The 17,043-nt window shown below is 41.8% G+C and overlaps 2 protein-coding genes across 15 annotated transcripts in view; one reads left to right on the plus strand and one right to left on the minus strand.

The window, feature by feature from the left end:
- IDE (insulin degrading enzyme) overlaps positions 1-4,459 on the plus strand; it is a 56,174-nt gene extending 51,715 nt beyond the window's left edge. For all 14 annotated transcript variants that reach the window (XM_083740862.1, XM_083740855.1, XM_083740858.1 and 11 more), the window contains exon 25: positions 128-4,459. In XM_083740862.1, coding sequence (XP_083596988.1) covers positions 128-223 — 96 coding nt within the window. In that variant the 3' untranslated portion in view covers positions 224-4,459. The remainder of the gene's footprint in view (positions 1-127) is intronic.
- The window catches only part of MARCHF5 (membrane associated ring-CH-type finger 5), a 35,404-nt gene continuing 21,977 nt past the window's right edge, over positions 3,617-17,043 (minus strand). The window contains exon 7 of the transcript XR_014564868.1: positions 3,617-4,908. The gene's annotated coding sequence lies outside the window, so the exon portion shown is untranslated. The remainder of the gene's footprint in view (positions 4,909-17,043) is intronic.

Here is a 17,043-nt window from a genome sequence, read left to right on the forward strand (position 1 = left end):
TAACAGAGACTTAAGGACTTGGTCACCCTTTGGCTGATGATTTAAAAAATGAATTTTGCTTCAGTGAATACATATAGGCTATGTGCTTGATTCTCAAAGTTTCTTTTTCTAAAATGTTTCTTTGCAGCCAGACGTGATTCAGAATATGACAGAGTTCAAACGCAGCCTGCCACTCTTTCCTCTGGTGAAGCCACATATCAATTTCATGGCTGCAAAACTGTGAAGAACCTTTGTTGGGTGAAGAACTGGAAGTGGAAGAGTCTTGTATGACTTCAGTGGATTTTCATAATGAACCAACATCTTAAGCTGTTGTTAGGACAAACAATCCTGTCCATTATGAGGGTTCCTGATTCCTTCTAGGTTCATTCGGCATTTCTGGTGTGATAGGGTTACAGCAAATTAGGCAAATAGGCTGTAGTCATGCGTCATGTTTATTGTAGAGCCACTCTTGGAAACCAAAATCAAGTGGTATATTCAAAGGTCTGTGTAGGTAATGGTATATTTTACAATAGTGAGGCCCTTTTAAAGGTTTTGTTTGCATAATGGAATATGAAGAAGCTTACTGAACAAACTGGTGTTATTTTAAAGGCCCTTCCTTTTCTTATTAAAAGTCATTAAGATTAAGCAATTTATTGGATGTGGAGGAACGAAACATTATTAAAATGCACATACTGATATTTTTAAAGAAAAGACTATGGAATTACACCTTAAGCATATTGATCCTCAGAGCAGCCAACCATTTAGGTACTATATAAATCAGTGGAAATGAGGGGAAAACGTCAACAGATATATTTCGGATGAGTTACCAGGCATATTGACATAGTTTTAATCTTTATACACATTTGAAGACATTTTTTTAATATTCAGACTAGTAAAATGCTGGAAACACCTGGGTAACCACCCTTTTCTTGCCCAGAGTGTTACCTTCTGCTTGTAACCCCTGTGTTTTCTCAGGGTTACTTGGAAAATGTTTCATTTGCATAAATAAAATTGTTTTGGCGCTTTTTCTTCCAGTTGTTCATGTATTGTTTTTAGATATCTCATCAAACTTGCCCTCTCTTGTTGGGTATGTGATTTGTCGAAAAGGCTATCAGTGACCCTTAATAGGTGTTTAAGCTGTGGACATGGGGCAGACTTCTGTGAAAAGGCATAGAATGGAAATCTTAGTCTTTGTCACAAAGACACAGCACAGCGTGTGCCTGATTCCACAAATTCACCATTTGAATGTCCGGAACAGGGTGGCCCTTCAAGGCACGTGATACAACAATACCTTAATCTGACCTACCACTGTTTTTGCAGCTCTTGGTGCATGCTTTATCAGGCTTAGATATTTTAAAGTGTCAGGGAAGAAGAAATCCCAGAACAAATGAAAGGTTAGCATTTGCTTAGGCATGCCAGCAATTAAACGTCAGCTCAATAGGGAAACATCACATTGAGCCTGACCAAGGCAAACTTCCCTGTGCTTAAAAGCTTGCAGCCAGTATTTTAAACACAGTTTAAATGCTTATCCTGGATCATTTTTATTTGACACTTCAGGCATCTGCAATGCAATAATAGCACAATTTAATAATCAGGATACAGGGAGTTGGTGACAACTGCTTTCTAGGAAAACAGCACAAAGCAGAGATTTGTATGCAAAATAAATAGGAATGATAAAATAGAATAATTTTTTCATCTCTAGCCTATTGGTTTTAGTGGAGGTTGTGCTACTAAAAGCTCATAGGAAGACAGGGGAGCCAGGTGCTGAGGTTTTCCCTAATCTGGTTTTTGGAGAGAAAAGGCATACATTTACCAAAGTAATATGTCTTTTAAATGCTGGCTTTTTTCAAGTTTGTTATACGGATTCTAAGTCTGAAGTATTTCAATGATCCCAAAGGATTTCTAGTCTCAGCTTGGTTTTCTAAGAGAAAATGTGCCTCCTACTTCAGAAATCTGACCTGCATAGCACTAATCGTATAAGAGCACTGGTTACATGCTTTGCAGTTTGAGGCTGGAATCTGAATGTCTTGGCTACCCCGTCCACTGTTTCGTTTTATTAGTTCCAATGTTGATTGCCTTGTGAATTGTCAGAATAAAATTGTATGTTGCATCTTCCTGGAGATACGATATATAACATCCGAGTAGGAAATAAACAGCTAACCTTGGGACATAGAATTAACCTGCCTGTATCTTTAAAGAGTGCAATGTTTTATCATTGCTATATTTTACCTTGTTAAGGTTCAAGGCCCCTCCTGCATCTTACAGCAGTGCAGTGAGTTCAAAGAAATAGGGCATAATCTCTCAGGGAGTGTTAATGCTATTGAACATTAACCCTTCACGACCAACAAGTTCATTACTCATTATGGCAGGCATCATGGTAAAGAGGTCATTCGATTGTTTTGTTACACAGAAAGCTGTAGCTTTTTATGTGATACAGATGATAGGTTTTCCACTCCCTTCCTAACCTGCTCAAAAACTGAAAACATGACAAGGAATCAGATGAACTCTTCATGTGATAAGTGGCATTAGACATGACACACACGCCATGGATATTGTCATATCAGTATACCTTGATACTTAATTATACAGCAAACTTTGTTTACAGGATGCAAGCTATGACAGAGGCATCATTGGAGTTTAATTATGCTAGCATTGTTGCATATGCATGCAATCTGTTCAGGGATTTCCTCATCCAATCCAAGCAAGGTTGCACAGGAACAAGACATACAGAATTTTATCCAGGAAGCTTTTAATTCGTTATCTAGGGGGAAAGACCCTGTTTGTGGCAAATAGTGTGTGTGAAAAAGAACCATCAAATAATTTCTGTCCTTAGGGAAACACTGGCTAAGAGATGCACAGGATTTCAGTAGTGGTTTAACGCACCCAAAACGTTGGCATACCCATGCTGATTCCCATTTTGTGTTAAACGTCTGTGCTGGTAACTTTATCTCAGCAAGAACACACTTCGGGAATTGTATGCTTAGTTCCCTGTAATAGAACATTGGGCATGAGTAAATGTTTGGTCAGTCCCAAGAATGACATCAGAATGCTGCAGTGGTCTTAATCTCATTTCTCCCACTCTTCCCTCAGTAGTAAAAAAACATTTTGCTGGAAATCTTGGAGGAGTGGAGTAAACATGTTGGAAAATGTGCCATTTTACTGTTGTGTTGCCAGCTGTGAACAAAAAAATGCTACTTTTTTTTCATTCGTACATACCATATTTCTCTCCACTGTGCTTTTCACAAATATTTAAAAGGTTTTAGATTTTTCCTCACAAATACCTCATTTTTATAAGTTTAGCTTTCCCCCCTTTTTTGTTAAAATCATTTGCACAACTATTTTAAAGAGATTGGAACGCACACTGCAAAAATTATATATTTTGAGACTTGTTAAAACATGCACAACTCTCAAGAAGAACCCAATGACTTTGTGTAGAAAATCAGTTCATGAAATAGATAATTCCTAATGCAATATTTTAGAATTTATATGACAACTTACACATTGATGGAAATTGCTCCCCTTATTTTTGTAGAGCAAGCCTGAAACCACTTTCCAGGGAACTGGTTGAATACAAGTCTGTTCATTGCACGCTCCAAAGTGATTTCATGATTGCCAAACTGAATGGCTTTTTTAAAAAAAATAAATGCTGGGGTTACAACATAAGCAGAACATTCTTTTTTGTGGCGTAATACAGGTCCAGTTTGCACATAGCACCACTAAACCATGGGCAAGACTCAGTGAGCGCCCATGCCCCCCCCCCTTCGCTCCTCCACAGCCAAGAGGAGGACTTCTGCCAAGTTTGGTTTCACTTCTAAAACATATTGTCTTAGTCTTACCTACCAACCAGGATTGCTGGTTTAAAACATTGTGTCTAATTTAATTAGCCAACTGCATAACTCATAGTTTGAAGTTGGCTTGTTATGAAACTGACTACAGTTTCATGTGTGCATGCAGTTCACCATTTGTGGCCCCTCAGCATCCCAAACTATATTTATTTATTCACTACTAATAGGAATGGCCAAGGCGGCTAGCAAAATATATCAACAGTATCGTAAAAATAAAAATCCATTGTACAATGAACCTTTATTCTGAAATATCATGAAGTCCGTGTGTCCACATGCTGTGAATGCCAATGTGTCCAGTAGAGAGACTAAATTTCTTTTTAAGTGTTCTCCAGCATTTTATGATTTCCAAGTTTGGTAGAACAAAATGCAGTTTGATAACTCAGGCATATCAGTGGATTCTCTCTAGTAGATCCAAAGCTGCAGTGTCAACAAGCAATAACAAACTACCTAGACTACACTGTAATTCAGTTTTAGTGCTCGTTAACAAAATTTATGTAACAAATCATAAATTATGACTAGACTACTGTAATTTTTGCAAGTGCTATTTTGAGCAGTTAATGTGGAATTGGGTGCATGTTGAACACAATATGACAGAGTGCTTGTCATACTCTTGACAATAAACAATCTGAATATAACCTCTAGTCCTGAAATGGTTTTATTTTTAACTTGTCACATTCTGGTAGCAATGCATTTGTCAGCAGCTGACTTTGCTGGGCACAAGACGTCGTTTTAGAAATCTAGATTACATCTTTCAGCGAAGTCTCCTAACGCATTTCACTTTTACCTTTTAGGGTCTGCCCTGCTTTTTTAAAACACCCAGAGTATGGCAGAAACATTAGGAATGAGTTAACAGCTGCACTAATCAATTTTGTTTTAAGCCTTCCAAAGTATTTGTCTCCGAAACGTGGTTTGAAGTACAGTGCTTTTGCTTTACTAGAAAGGGATTTGCTGCTCCAGTCTTAATTTTGCACCAAGGAGATTTCTGTTTCCTTTAATTCCAGCCTACTTTCTCTAAATCCCAGAGCCTCTGTCTATAATCTTGGAGATTTCTTGGAGAACAGGCAAGGTCCCTGCAGACTTGGAGCTAGGGGGAAAAAAGGAAGACTCAGGTGAACTTGATACTGATACCAGAAATGGTTGTAGAACAGATAACACTGGTCAACAACAAATTTGTTGTCTGCGTTTTTTCAGTTGATTTAGGACGAATCTGATGCGCTGAATCCAAAAATCACATTGGTTTTGCTCAATCAGGTCAAGTTTTTGAGCTATGACCACATGTTTTTTTACATTTTTGTTCACACGTACGCTTGTGTGGAGCATTTTAGAAGAAGTTGGTGGGGGTAAAATGCCATGTCAAATAATTGTTTTGATTGGAAATGATTATTTTAATGACAAGAAGTATTCAGGTCCGATAGCTCTGGGTGATTATGTCGAAAAGGGATCAGTTTGAAGTCATAAAACCTCGAAATCTTCCATAAATTGGTGCAGCAAAGTTGGGGGATCAAAACTAAGTTAATGGGGCAGCTGCCCCAAGAAGTGTATAGGAAACTCCACCTGCGCATGTGCCAACTTATGACTTATGGGTGGACCAATGGCAAGAGGAGTCTGAACTTTGGAATTCCCATGGTTTGGAGGGAGCCGACAAACCTTGTCACTGACTGCTACTTCTGCGCTGTTGATGTGACTGGGATCAACAGAAAGAACCGGAGCAGCCTCAAGTATCCTGATCTTCAATCAGCACGTTGTCCTGTAGCTCATTGTGATGAAAATTCCAGTGCCTATCTTCGGAGAACTTCCTGACATTAGTGACGAAGATGCCTCCAGTGTTGAAGGACATGAAGAAGAAGAAGTGGTTCTTGAAGATGATGCTCCACATCCATTTTCCCAAAAGGAGTTGAATGATCTAGTTCGCGACCTCAGCTTGTCAAAGGACTCTGCCGAACTGTTGGCATTGATTGAAGGGAAAAAACCTCCTCTCTGACAGTGCTTGCATCAGCTTCTTCTGCAACAGGCATCAAGAGTACCTCCGTTTTTTTCTCGGAAGAGAAGGATTTGGTGTACTGTGCAGATATTGCGCAACTTCTGCTCAAGCTTGGAGTGCCACAGTACGAACCCAAAGTTTGGAGACTGTTCATTGACAGCAGAAAGCAATCACTGAAATGTGTTCTGCTACACAGTGGCAACCAGTTTGCCTCTATACCCCTGGCTCACTCGAGTACACTGAAGGAGAACTATGAAGCGGTGAAGTATGTGCTGAAGAAAATTGGTTATGATCAGCATAAGTGGTTTATTTGTGTTGACATGAAGATGGTGAACTTTTGGTTGGGACAACAGTCTGGCTTCACCAAGTACCCATGTTTTCTGTGCATGTGGGATAGTAGGGACCGTGCTCAGCATTACACAAAGAAGGACTGGCCTGTGCGGGAGGAATTGGTGCCTTGCAAAGAAAGGAACGTCATCAACGACCCTCTGGTGGACAGAGACAGAATACTCTTCCCACCGCTGCACATCAAGCTCGGCTTAATAAAGCAGTTCACCAAGGCTCTGGACAAGGATGGTGACTGCTTCACTTACTTGTGCCAGGCTTTTCCAGGATTGACCATGGAGAAGTTGAAAGCTGGCATCTTTGACGGTCCTCAGATCCGTCAGCTCATCAGAGATCCAGAGTTCGGAAACTCAATGAACGAAGTGGAACTGGAAGCGTGGAAGGCATTTGTTCTGGTAGTGAAGAACTTTCTTGGCAACAATAAGCCCAGAAACTAAGCAGAACTTGTCAACAACATGCTGACTGCTTTCAGAAACCTGGGCTGCAACATGAGCATCAAGATGCACTACCTATTTTCACATATGGACCAGTTTCCTGAGAACCTGGGTTCAATGAGTGATGAGCAGGGGGAGAGATTACATCAGGACATGAAAGAGATGGAGACCAGGTATCAGGGTTGCTGGGACGCAGTCATGATGGCTGACTACTGTTGGACTCTGAAGAGAGACCTCCCTGCCACTGAGCATTCCAGGAGTTCCAAGAAACGGATGTTCAAGCCCTGAAGTTTGAAAAATGGTGAAGCAACATGCAATTTACGTGTACTTACCTTTATCAATGCCTACCATTCAGTTTACAGTAATCGATGTTTCTATCAGGTAATCAATATATGTTGTTGGAAAAACATTTTCTTCTCTTAAAAACATTTTTAGGATGACAAATGTGTTGACAAAATCAGCTGATAATGCGACAAAAATGTAATCTTGTCACAAGATCTGATTTTTTTCAAATCAACATACCACAAAAACCTGACCTGATGGAGAGAAACGGATGCCATTTCCTGATTCAGCAGTGCAAAAATACCCTAAACCAATTGTAGAAATCTAGACAACATTCAAAAAGTAAAAAATTGTTGCCCGGTGTAATTAAACAGTCAGTCTGTGAGCATTGAGAAAAGGATGCTATAATTACTAAAACCCAGTATGGCTTTATCAAAAACAAGTCATGCCAGATGAATCTCATATCCTTTCCTTTTTTTCTTTTTTCTATCCCCACAGGGGAACGCTGTGGGCATAGTTTACAAACCGTTTATAAGCCCCATATATTTCAGTGCAACTTATTTCTAGACAGGTATATTCTGTATGGATTGCATCTGGGCACTATGACACTCAGAAGTCCTGTTCTGAGCCAAACCTAATCAATCGACACAAAACTGCAAGTTAAAGAAGCAAAAGTAGACCGAAATCAACAGACTTTTCTTTCCTGGTAAGTACACTGAAGATTAACAGCCTTGCTTGGGAACAAGTGCCCCCTGAGATCAATGAAGCCTTATTCTCATTCAAGTATGGCTCAATCTCAAATATGCTGAAATAGTGTTGAATACTGAGGGATTGGACTACAATCCTAACCATACCTCCTTAGAAATATATTCCTCTGAAATCAGAACTTCAGATTGTGTGGTACATAGTTGTTTCCTATCAAAGGTGGACCATTCCCAAACCTGGAGAATGTTTAGAAATGGAAAATGCTTGCTGCAAATGTAAGGATAAAGCTCTGCTTTTATTTACACAGATTCTAGCAAATCGCCCTTTCAAGGCTGTAACAAGAGAGGCACTTAAGCAAGAAACAATTGCACTGGAGTTTCAGGCCCTGGTGTTTGTTCTCTAGCCGAGTGGGTTGTCAAGATAACCCTTCACAGCAGAGAGAAAAAGTGCAGGTCATGATGCAGTTAATTTTAGGCATTGTACATGCCATAGGTCTGAAACACCTGATTCCCTCCAACTAACACTTGAAATTTTAATGTATTTTTAAATATTTTGTTGGAACCCGCCCAGAGTGGCTGGGGAAACCCAGCCAGATGGGTGGGGTATAATTATTATTATTATTTATTGAAACTAGTTTGAAGATGCTGAGAATTGTCGCTCGGTGAGGGGTGAACTACAGTTCCCAGGGCAAAGACTATCAGTCATAGAATTGGAGAGTCGGAAAGGGACCCCAAGGGTCATCTAGTCAAACCCAACAGACCTAACTGACCTGACCTGACAGATCTGTGATTGGATTCCTCAGTGTTTTACCTTTCCCTTTTATATCTGGGGTAAGTTTTGACTTTTCTTGGAGAGGTGGTGAAGGAGGTTCTCCAATCCCAAACCCCCGTATTTCTATTTTGTTTGTATCTAGAAACTATGAACAGTACACAGTGGTACCTCGGGTTACATACGCTTCAGGTTACAGACTCCACTAACCCAGAAATAGTACCTTGGGTTAAGAACTTTGCTTCAGGATGAGAACAGAAATCGCGCGGGGGCAGCAGGAGGCTCCATTAGCTAAATTAGTACCTCAGGTTAAGAACAGTTTCAAGTTAAGAACGGACCTCCAGAACGAATTAAGTTCTTAACCCAAGGTACCACTGTACAGTGGAGCAGTTCAGCTAAGGCAATGAGCTTTGGCTGTACTACTGAACTCCCCCACCAATCCCTGCTCACTCCATAAATCTGAACAGATTTGGGGAGATTTCTGGGACAGAGGGCAAGGGAAGTTCTGCTGCACTAACAGAACTACTGTTTTGGACTTCACCCTGTGTTTGCATTAAGTGAGGAATACAAAAATCAAAATAATAAAGTGTTGCTAGCATGGCAGCCTATTTTGTATTACAGTGATACCTCGGGTTAAGTACTTAATTTGTTCTGAAGGTCTGTTCTTAACCTGAAACCGTTCTTAACCTGAAGCACCACTTTAGCTAATGGGGCCTTCTGCTGCTGTGCCGCTGGAGCACAATTTCTGTTCTCATCCTGAAGCAAAGTTCTTAACCTGAGGTACTATTTCTGGGTTAGCGGAGTCTGTAGCCTGAAGCGTATGTAACCTGAAGCGCATGTAACCTGAGGTACCACTGTACTGCTTATGCTGTGTTACTGAACAATTTCTAGGAGCATTAAGTAGCAACCCCCTCTTTTTCTTTTAAAGCTTTCTGTTGTCTTTTAAAGCAAAAAGGTTGAAGAATGACGTGACACACTCGTTTGTCATGTGCGCTGCCAACGCTAAAAATAATGTTGACATTTATAGAAGATGCACATTTGAGCCAAGTTTTCCCCACACATGACTCTTCTTGAGCTCAAAGAGGCTCTGTGTGTGTCAGGATAGGTCTTTGAAACACCTTCTCCTCTCCGCCACCAACCTGTCAATTTTTTGGTATCCCATCCCTGCATTTTGTGTCTCTTCAGGCTGCTGCAGAGCAGTGAGAATTACTAGTCACCCAGAAGAGGGTTGGCATGTTGTGTACTGCCCTGGAGGGAGAGGCTGTCAGCAATACATTATGTACATAAAAGGCACTTTGGAGGATCAGGGACAAGCTACGTGGCATGAGCTCAAGCCAAACTGGAGAGTTTGTTTTGTAAAATTATTGTCAGTTGTAGATTTGCCACCCTGCACTCACCTGGAAGCAGATGTTGTCTACTTGGCTGCCTTCCAACAGTCTTGCTTAGGGCTAATTCTGTTCTCGTGGTGCTTGAGCAATGGTTTGTTTATTAAGTACCTGCCCTTCACCCTAAGTTCCCGGGGCAGGTTACAGCATTAAAATACAATATTAAAAGTCATTTTAAACAACTTAACAGCCCTAAAGATAAGCTGGGTCCTAAAAACATACTCCTTATGTATCAGAAGCCACTTTAGCATTAACTGCATAAGGAAGGTGCCAGACATGTGGGAAGGGAATTCCACAACCTAGGGGGCCACCACAATAAAGCCCTCTCCCAGACTGCCCTTGTCCCGAACCTTTGGAGACAGAGGAACTACCAAGAGAGGCCCCTCTTCCAATCTCAAAACCCAAGAGGGTCTGTAGGGAAGGAGGCAGTCTTTCAAATATTTGGGTCCTGGGTCATTTAGGGCTTTAAATACCAACATGAGTGCCTTGAATTGGGCCTGGAAACAAGCTGATAACCAGTGCAGCTGTTTTAAAACAAGGTGGCACTGTGGTCTAAACCACTGAGCCTCTTGGGCTTGCCGATCGGAAGGTCAGCATTTCAAATCCTCGCGACGAAGTGAGCTCCCGTTTCTCTGTCCCAGCTCCTGCTAACCTAGCAGTTCGAAAGCACACCAGTGCAAGTAGATAAATAGGTACCACTGCGGCAGGAAGGTAAACAGCATTTCTATGCATTCTGCTTTCTGTCACAGTGTTCCATTGCGCTAGAAACAGTTTATTCATGCTTGCCACATGACCCAGAAAGCTGTCTGTGGACAAACGCCGGCTCCCTCGGCCTGAAAGCGAAATGAGTGCCACAACCTTTGACTGGACTCAACCATCCAGGGGTCCTTTACTTTTACGTTTTATAAATATATATAATGCCATATAAGCTGTTTTACTCTCCAGTGACTCCTATGTGAGCTAAATAAACAAACCTGACAATGCACAGGTCCACCATGACTCTGACCTATGGTGTCATCTCAAATGAATGGAAATAGCATCTGTTTGAAAAGAGTGTCAAGCTTTGTCCAAATTCCAGGAAAGAGGTCGGCAGCAAGATGCTACTTTGATATGGAAAGTGACCAAGCTCCATGGTGTATGTGTGTAGATCAGCTGCTTAGAGACAAAAATAAATGAATAAATTTAACATGCTTGTTACAATCGCAATACATTTTACAGGATTGTAATATTTCATTGTGATTTGACCGCTGAATTTCTAGTTCAGTCAATCTTTGTTGTTATTCCCCCCAAAATGTCTGTATGTCCTGAAACACCCTAAAATGGATTGTTTTGGCCCTGCCACACAGTGATGGTGGATTTCGCAAATGCTGCCCATTTGCTAGTGCGGACTGCTCACCCACATGAATAATCACATCTCATCTGCTGAATAAGTGTCATGAGGATGTGCCTTAAATAATTTCCCAAAAATCTAAGATGATACAAGAATGGAAAGAGAACTGATTGTAGAAAATCAAAACACTGACTGTTGCAGATTTCACATCCTAAAAATGCATAGGAACACTACAGATTCTGAGACAATGCAGAAGGCACATCAATTTTAAAGTTCCATAACAGATTACATGCCCAGTAATTGTAGATACTTCTTATTTTCCACGTGTTTTCATACAGCTATGTCAGCAAAGAAATTGGTCTATAATGATGAATATGAAATATTTTAGCAGCTTCCCTCCCACTTCGGGTCACCAAAATGTAAGAAATTAAAATCACTGATGTTTTGCCAGCTTTTATGTTACTCATATATATGCTGAGATGGTCACACTTCACTCTGCCCCATGGTAGGATTGATCCTGCAGTGCAGTCAGTATGACTAACAGTTTCTTCCACAGGGGTTCCTTGATAGCAAAATCATTTTATTGCGAATTGTGACAGCTGACAGCACTTTCAAAATTCAGTGTGCCCAGTATTCTAAAATAGTTGGCAACCCCTATCATAGGTAATGAGTGCTTTTACACTAAAGTGCAAACTAATATGTGATGTCGGTTCTATAACCTGTGATCCTGTGTATTTTGTCATTGGATTTTACCTCTCAAATTGTAGATCAGTCACTAACACCAGATCCAATCTTAGCCTTGCTTTTGATAGAAAGCAATACAAATCCCAGATTGGGAATATGGTGGCAAGAATGTCAATAGCTAATCACTGGAAATCTTGCTCACCATCCTCAGCTGATTACTGGGTTGGTAGAACCTGGGATATAGGTATCTCTGAGCATCTCACATATCAAAGAAAACTAACTACAGAAGAATCTAAATCAGATCACTTTTATGCTACTTGGTCTAAATTTTTGATTTATGTCAATACAACAGACAGAACATGGTCCAATTAAGTTTGTGGAGAGGATATGTTTCAGAACTGTAATGGTTCTAGGGGTTGCTAGTGCGTAAGTTGTCGCCACACCTGGCTGGGTTACCTGGGTGAACCTTTTCTGTCCGGACAGCCACCCATCCGTGGCTGTCTCAATCGCTGGCAGAATCCATCAGTGGGCGTTTCTTGAACTTCTTCCAGCAAAGAAGTTCTTTGACGCCGAGTCTCCTCCTACTCTCCCTGCGCAGAAGCCTTCTGCGCAGGGAGGGTGTGGACAGCGGAGGACCCGTGCTCTCCCCGCTGGTCTCCGGCGAGGAGTCCTGGAGCCCCCTCGCCAATTCCCCCATCTGCCCCCCTTCTCCACTGGTGCTACGCTGATTACCTTCCCCAGCAGATGGGCTGCCTCTCTCCCTACTGGGACCCTCTCCGGCATCCCTCTGGAGCCTTCCCTCCGCCTCTGGCTCCGATGGCAGTTCCCTGACAAGAACATTAGGATATAAAGTGATCTATCAGTGTCTTGGATTGTGATGATAAAATATGCACCACATAATTTAATGTAGGGTATGGCTTTTCCTTTTCTTCCCCTCCTTCTTATCCATTCTAATTTTCCTCCCCACCTTTTTTATCAGTATGTTTGATGTTGTTTGTATATTGTCTTTATTTTAATATTTTTATTTTTTATTTTAAAGCAAAGGTATATGTTTGTGTCTCTCTGTAGATTCAAACTGGAGCCACAGGGCTGAGGAAGAGCTATTTGACAGTGAAATGGGTTCCCTTGCAAGGCGGACTCTCCTTCATTGGAGATTTTTAAACAGAGGTAGGGCTGGCCATCTTTCAAGGATTATTTAGCTGTGATTTCTGCATTGCAGTGGGTTGGACTAGATGACCCTTGGGAATCCTATGATTCTATATATATTTTAAAGCCCGCCTCAACACCATTTTTATTATTCGCATGGCTGCTGTTTGTTCTGCATGTGGGAGGAAAGAGAGATTCTTGCAAATACTGGTAGAAAAGCAGCCTTGCTTTGCACAAGGTTTCCTCTGCTCTTTTCTTTTACTTTTCTCGTTTGCATTTGTTCCCAGCTTTGATCCCTCCCCTCTTTTCCCTGCTACAGCTTAAGCCGATCCATGTAGAAATCCAGATATGCTTACAAGGCAAAATGTGTGTGCAGAAACTGTGAGGCACACAGATCAAAGCGTAGGAGAGGCAGTGTCTTTTCCACCCCCTTTTTTCTGCTGTGTATTCCAGGTATGCTGTATATTTTCTTTCTCTGCTTAGCTCAATGAAAACATTGGGGATATATTACATTGCTCCGAGCCCTCCAGGGCAGTGTGGCCTGTTTCTCTTATTTAGATAGATACAGATATCTGAGAGGTCATTGTTTTGCATGTATACTAAATATATATACAGTGGTACCTTGGGTTACATACGCTTCAGGTTACATACGCTTCAGGTTACAGACTCTGCTAACCCAGAAATAGTACCTCGGGTTAAGAACTTTGCTTCAGGATGAGAACAGAAATCGTGCGGCAGCAGCAGGAGGCCCATTAACTAAAGTGGTGCTTCAGGTTAAGAACAGTTTCAGGTTAAGAACGGACCTCCGGAACGAATTAAGTACTTAACCCGAGGTACCACTGTATATATATTATCCTTACATTGCGAGAACAGAGGCCTGAGTTGTGCCTGCTTTGGTTTGCGAAAGGGCAAGTCCATGTATAAGTCCTGAAGAATAGATTACTGTGATGCGCTCTCACAGTCCAAATACAAACCACAGAAAGAGAAAGTTTATTTCACTGATTTTATTTCTTCCTTTCCAAGGTCTTGTCATAAAGTGGGACACCAGCTTCCTTTAAAAAAGGTATAAAAAGGTGGTACCACTAACCAGAACCTTCCTAAGTGCTTCGCAGATGTTCCCTTGTATGTATTATGTATTTCATTTACATCCCACCTTTCCTCGGAGGAGCACAAGTGATGCCTGAAAGAGAAAAACAGGCACTTTTTGTTGGGGGGTAGGTGGGGATGGTGCATTTCCACCCGCATCATCCAGCCCGGACACAGCCCGGTCCAGCGCAGAGGGCCTTCTGGCAGTTCCCTCCCTGCAAGAAGTGAGGTTACAGGGAACCAGGCAGAGGGCCTTCTCGGGAGTGGCGCCCGCCCCGTGGAATGCCCTCCAATCAGATGTCAAGGAAATAAACAACTACCTGACTTTTAGAAGACATCTGAAGGCAGCCCTGTTTTTAGTGTTTGACCTTTTATTATGTTTTTATGTGTGCTGGAAGCTGCCCAGATTGTCTGGGGAAACCTAGTCAGATAGAAGGGATATAAATAACAACTTTATTCTTCTTTATTTTCATGCCAGGGAAAGGTCCAGTATGGTTTTAGTGAGAAATCAGTGGGCCCATCAGGAGTTTCGGTTTCCTTCAAAAGCAGCTCTCTGTATTTTGTGCGCAAGGGAGCCAGAGCTGTAGCCTCGGCGTTGCTTTTTCTGCGGCTTAGCTGGCCAAATAGCTGGCATTAAATTATGAGCTCGTAGGGAAAGGTTTTGACAGGTGCTGCAGGGCTTGTTTGGCTAGCTAGAGCATTTTGAATCAACATCTGACTTCTGAACTTTGGGGGCTAATTTTTTCCAGCCTGCGACTTTGTGCCACTTAGCACAACCTCAGCAGAAATGGTTCCCTGCTTCCTGTGGCCAAGTGCGTCTTAGGCATGGGTAGGCAGACGAAGGCCCGGGGGCTGGATCTGACCCAATCGCCTTCTCAATCTGGCTCGCAGACGGTCCGGGAACCAGCGTGTTTTTACATGAGTAGAATGTGTGCTTTTATTTAAAATGCATCTCTGGGTTATTTGTGGGGCATAGGAATTCATTCATTTTTGTCTTTCAAAATATAGTCCAGCCCCCCACAAGGTCTGAGGGACAGTGGACCAGCTCCCTGCTGAAAAAGTTTGCTGACACCTGGTCTTAGGAGTGTGTCTCACAAGCAGGGGGCACAAGGTGGGTTTGGGGATGTGGATGAAGTGGGAGGCACTGGAGCGATGGGGTGGGTGGTGTTTATGGGTGCTTGCGAGCTGTGAGAGTAGAATGGGATGTGTAGTGGGTGCTGTATTATTTGTGTAGAGATATAAGGCAGAATTTGTAGTAGAGATATAAGGCAGAATACTGTGTCTATGGTACTGGGGTGACTGTTGTATACTGGGGGTCAGGATGTGCTTTGGCAAAAGTATTGCATTGTATAGTTTATTACATATGTTATTTCTGTAAACTGTTCAGAGACATTAAGTGACATATAAATATATGAAATATATGCCCCCCCTGCGCGCTCCATTCACCAACCCCAACTACTTGCCAACCCCCTTCCTCCATAACTGTTCCTTCTCTCTTTATACCTCAGTGAGTGTCTATCATGCTTTTAAGCCTTTTATTGGTTGGTATTGATTTTATAGAAGTCACTTTGGGAGCCCTGTTAGCTGAAGACCAGGATTCAAATGTCCAAAAAAAAAAAGAAAAAAGAGGATCTGTGTGTTATTTTTAAAACTGCAAATGACATACAAATCATAAAAGTACAGTGACAAAATAACAGGACAACAGTGTGCACAGCAATGCGCTCATGCCGTTTTCACTAATATTCATTTTTACAGACATTTCCCCCTAATATATGCATTTGTACATATTTTCTGGTTGGAGAACTGCATTGCAAAATCAGGAGAAGGGTGAATTTTGGAAACTAGGTAGGTTTGCATCAAAAGGCGAACTGAACCAAATTTCTTCGCGTTGCTGGAACAGGCCACATGATTTCTGTGTTCTGTGCGGTAATAAACGCAATATCGCAATATCAATACTGGATTCAGGAACTTATTTCTGAACTGCAATATTTCATCAGACATCCCTTTATGGAGGCCCTTGAATCTAAACTATTGATTGTGCAATTAAAGCTCCAAATCCTCACCTTTGTGCTTCTGCTGCAGGGGTATCACGTTTCCTAAGTGCTCAGAGCACAATGTTTATGCCTGATAAAACATAATACCTCCACTCTTAAGGACTCAATAGCATCAAGAGATTGTTAGACCGGAATGTGGCTGGACAGGAGAAATGAGCACATCAGCTTTTTGCTTTTTTTTGGTGGGCAACAGAATTCATGTTCCCAGACCTAAGCATTCTGTGAATGTCTCCTGTTTTCCCCATGTCAGTTCATTTGATGCAGTGCACAGCTGGAGTGTTAAGAGGCAGCTCTGAACATTACAATTACTTGGTGCGTTTAACACCAGTATTTTCCCCACAGAAAATAAAAATACTTAACCTAAGACATTCACCTTGAAATCCATCTTAACCCAGCAAAAAAGATGTGGTGTAGGTTTTGTTTTTTTTAAGTTGCTCTAGGTTTTTAAGCTAACGTTGGATGGCCACCAGTCATGTATGGTTTAGTTGAGGTTCCTTCACAGCAGGCGGTTGGCCTTGATCACCCTTGGGATCCCTCCCAACTCTACATATTTATGATTCTAGACTAGGGGTTAGTCTGGTTGTGCTCTCAGGATTCCCCTCCATTCCTGTGATCTTGTAGCTGCTGCAAGAGTGGATTCTGCAGAAAAAGAGACCGTGAAAAGTGGTCGAACCAGTCTGTCTGTGACTTTAATGGCTATAGCCAAGTCTGTGAAGTATCAGATGTTGTTATGTTATGCTTGGGCTAAACTGTTCCACAGAAAATAGCTGGAAATCTTTCCAGGAGGTGAGCTTAGGCAGGAAGGTATTCTTCCCTCTCTCACCTGGTTGGAGGTGATGCCATCAAGGTGTGGGACTGAGTGTGCAGAAGAACAAAAGAACCACTCAGGCTAGTAACTGGGAGTTGGAAAGACAGAGACACCTGATTTCTCTCTCTGTGAGACTCTAGTACTAAGAGTCTGTGAAAGCTCCCCTAGAAACCTAATGGGAGAATAGTAAGATCTGTTGGCTGTGTTATTG

Source organism: Podarcis gaigeae (assembly GCF_964106915.1).
Source record: "Podarcis gaigeae genome assembly, chromosome: 5".
NCBI classification, from domain to species: Eukaryota; Metazoa; Chordata; class Lepidosauria; order Squamata; family Lacertidae; genus Podarcis; species Podarcis gaigeae.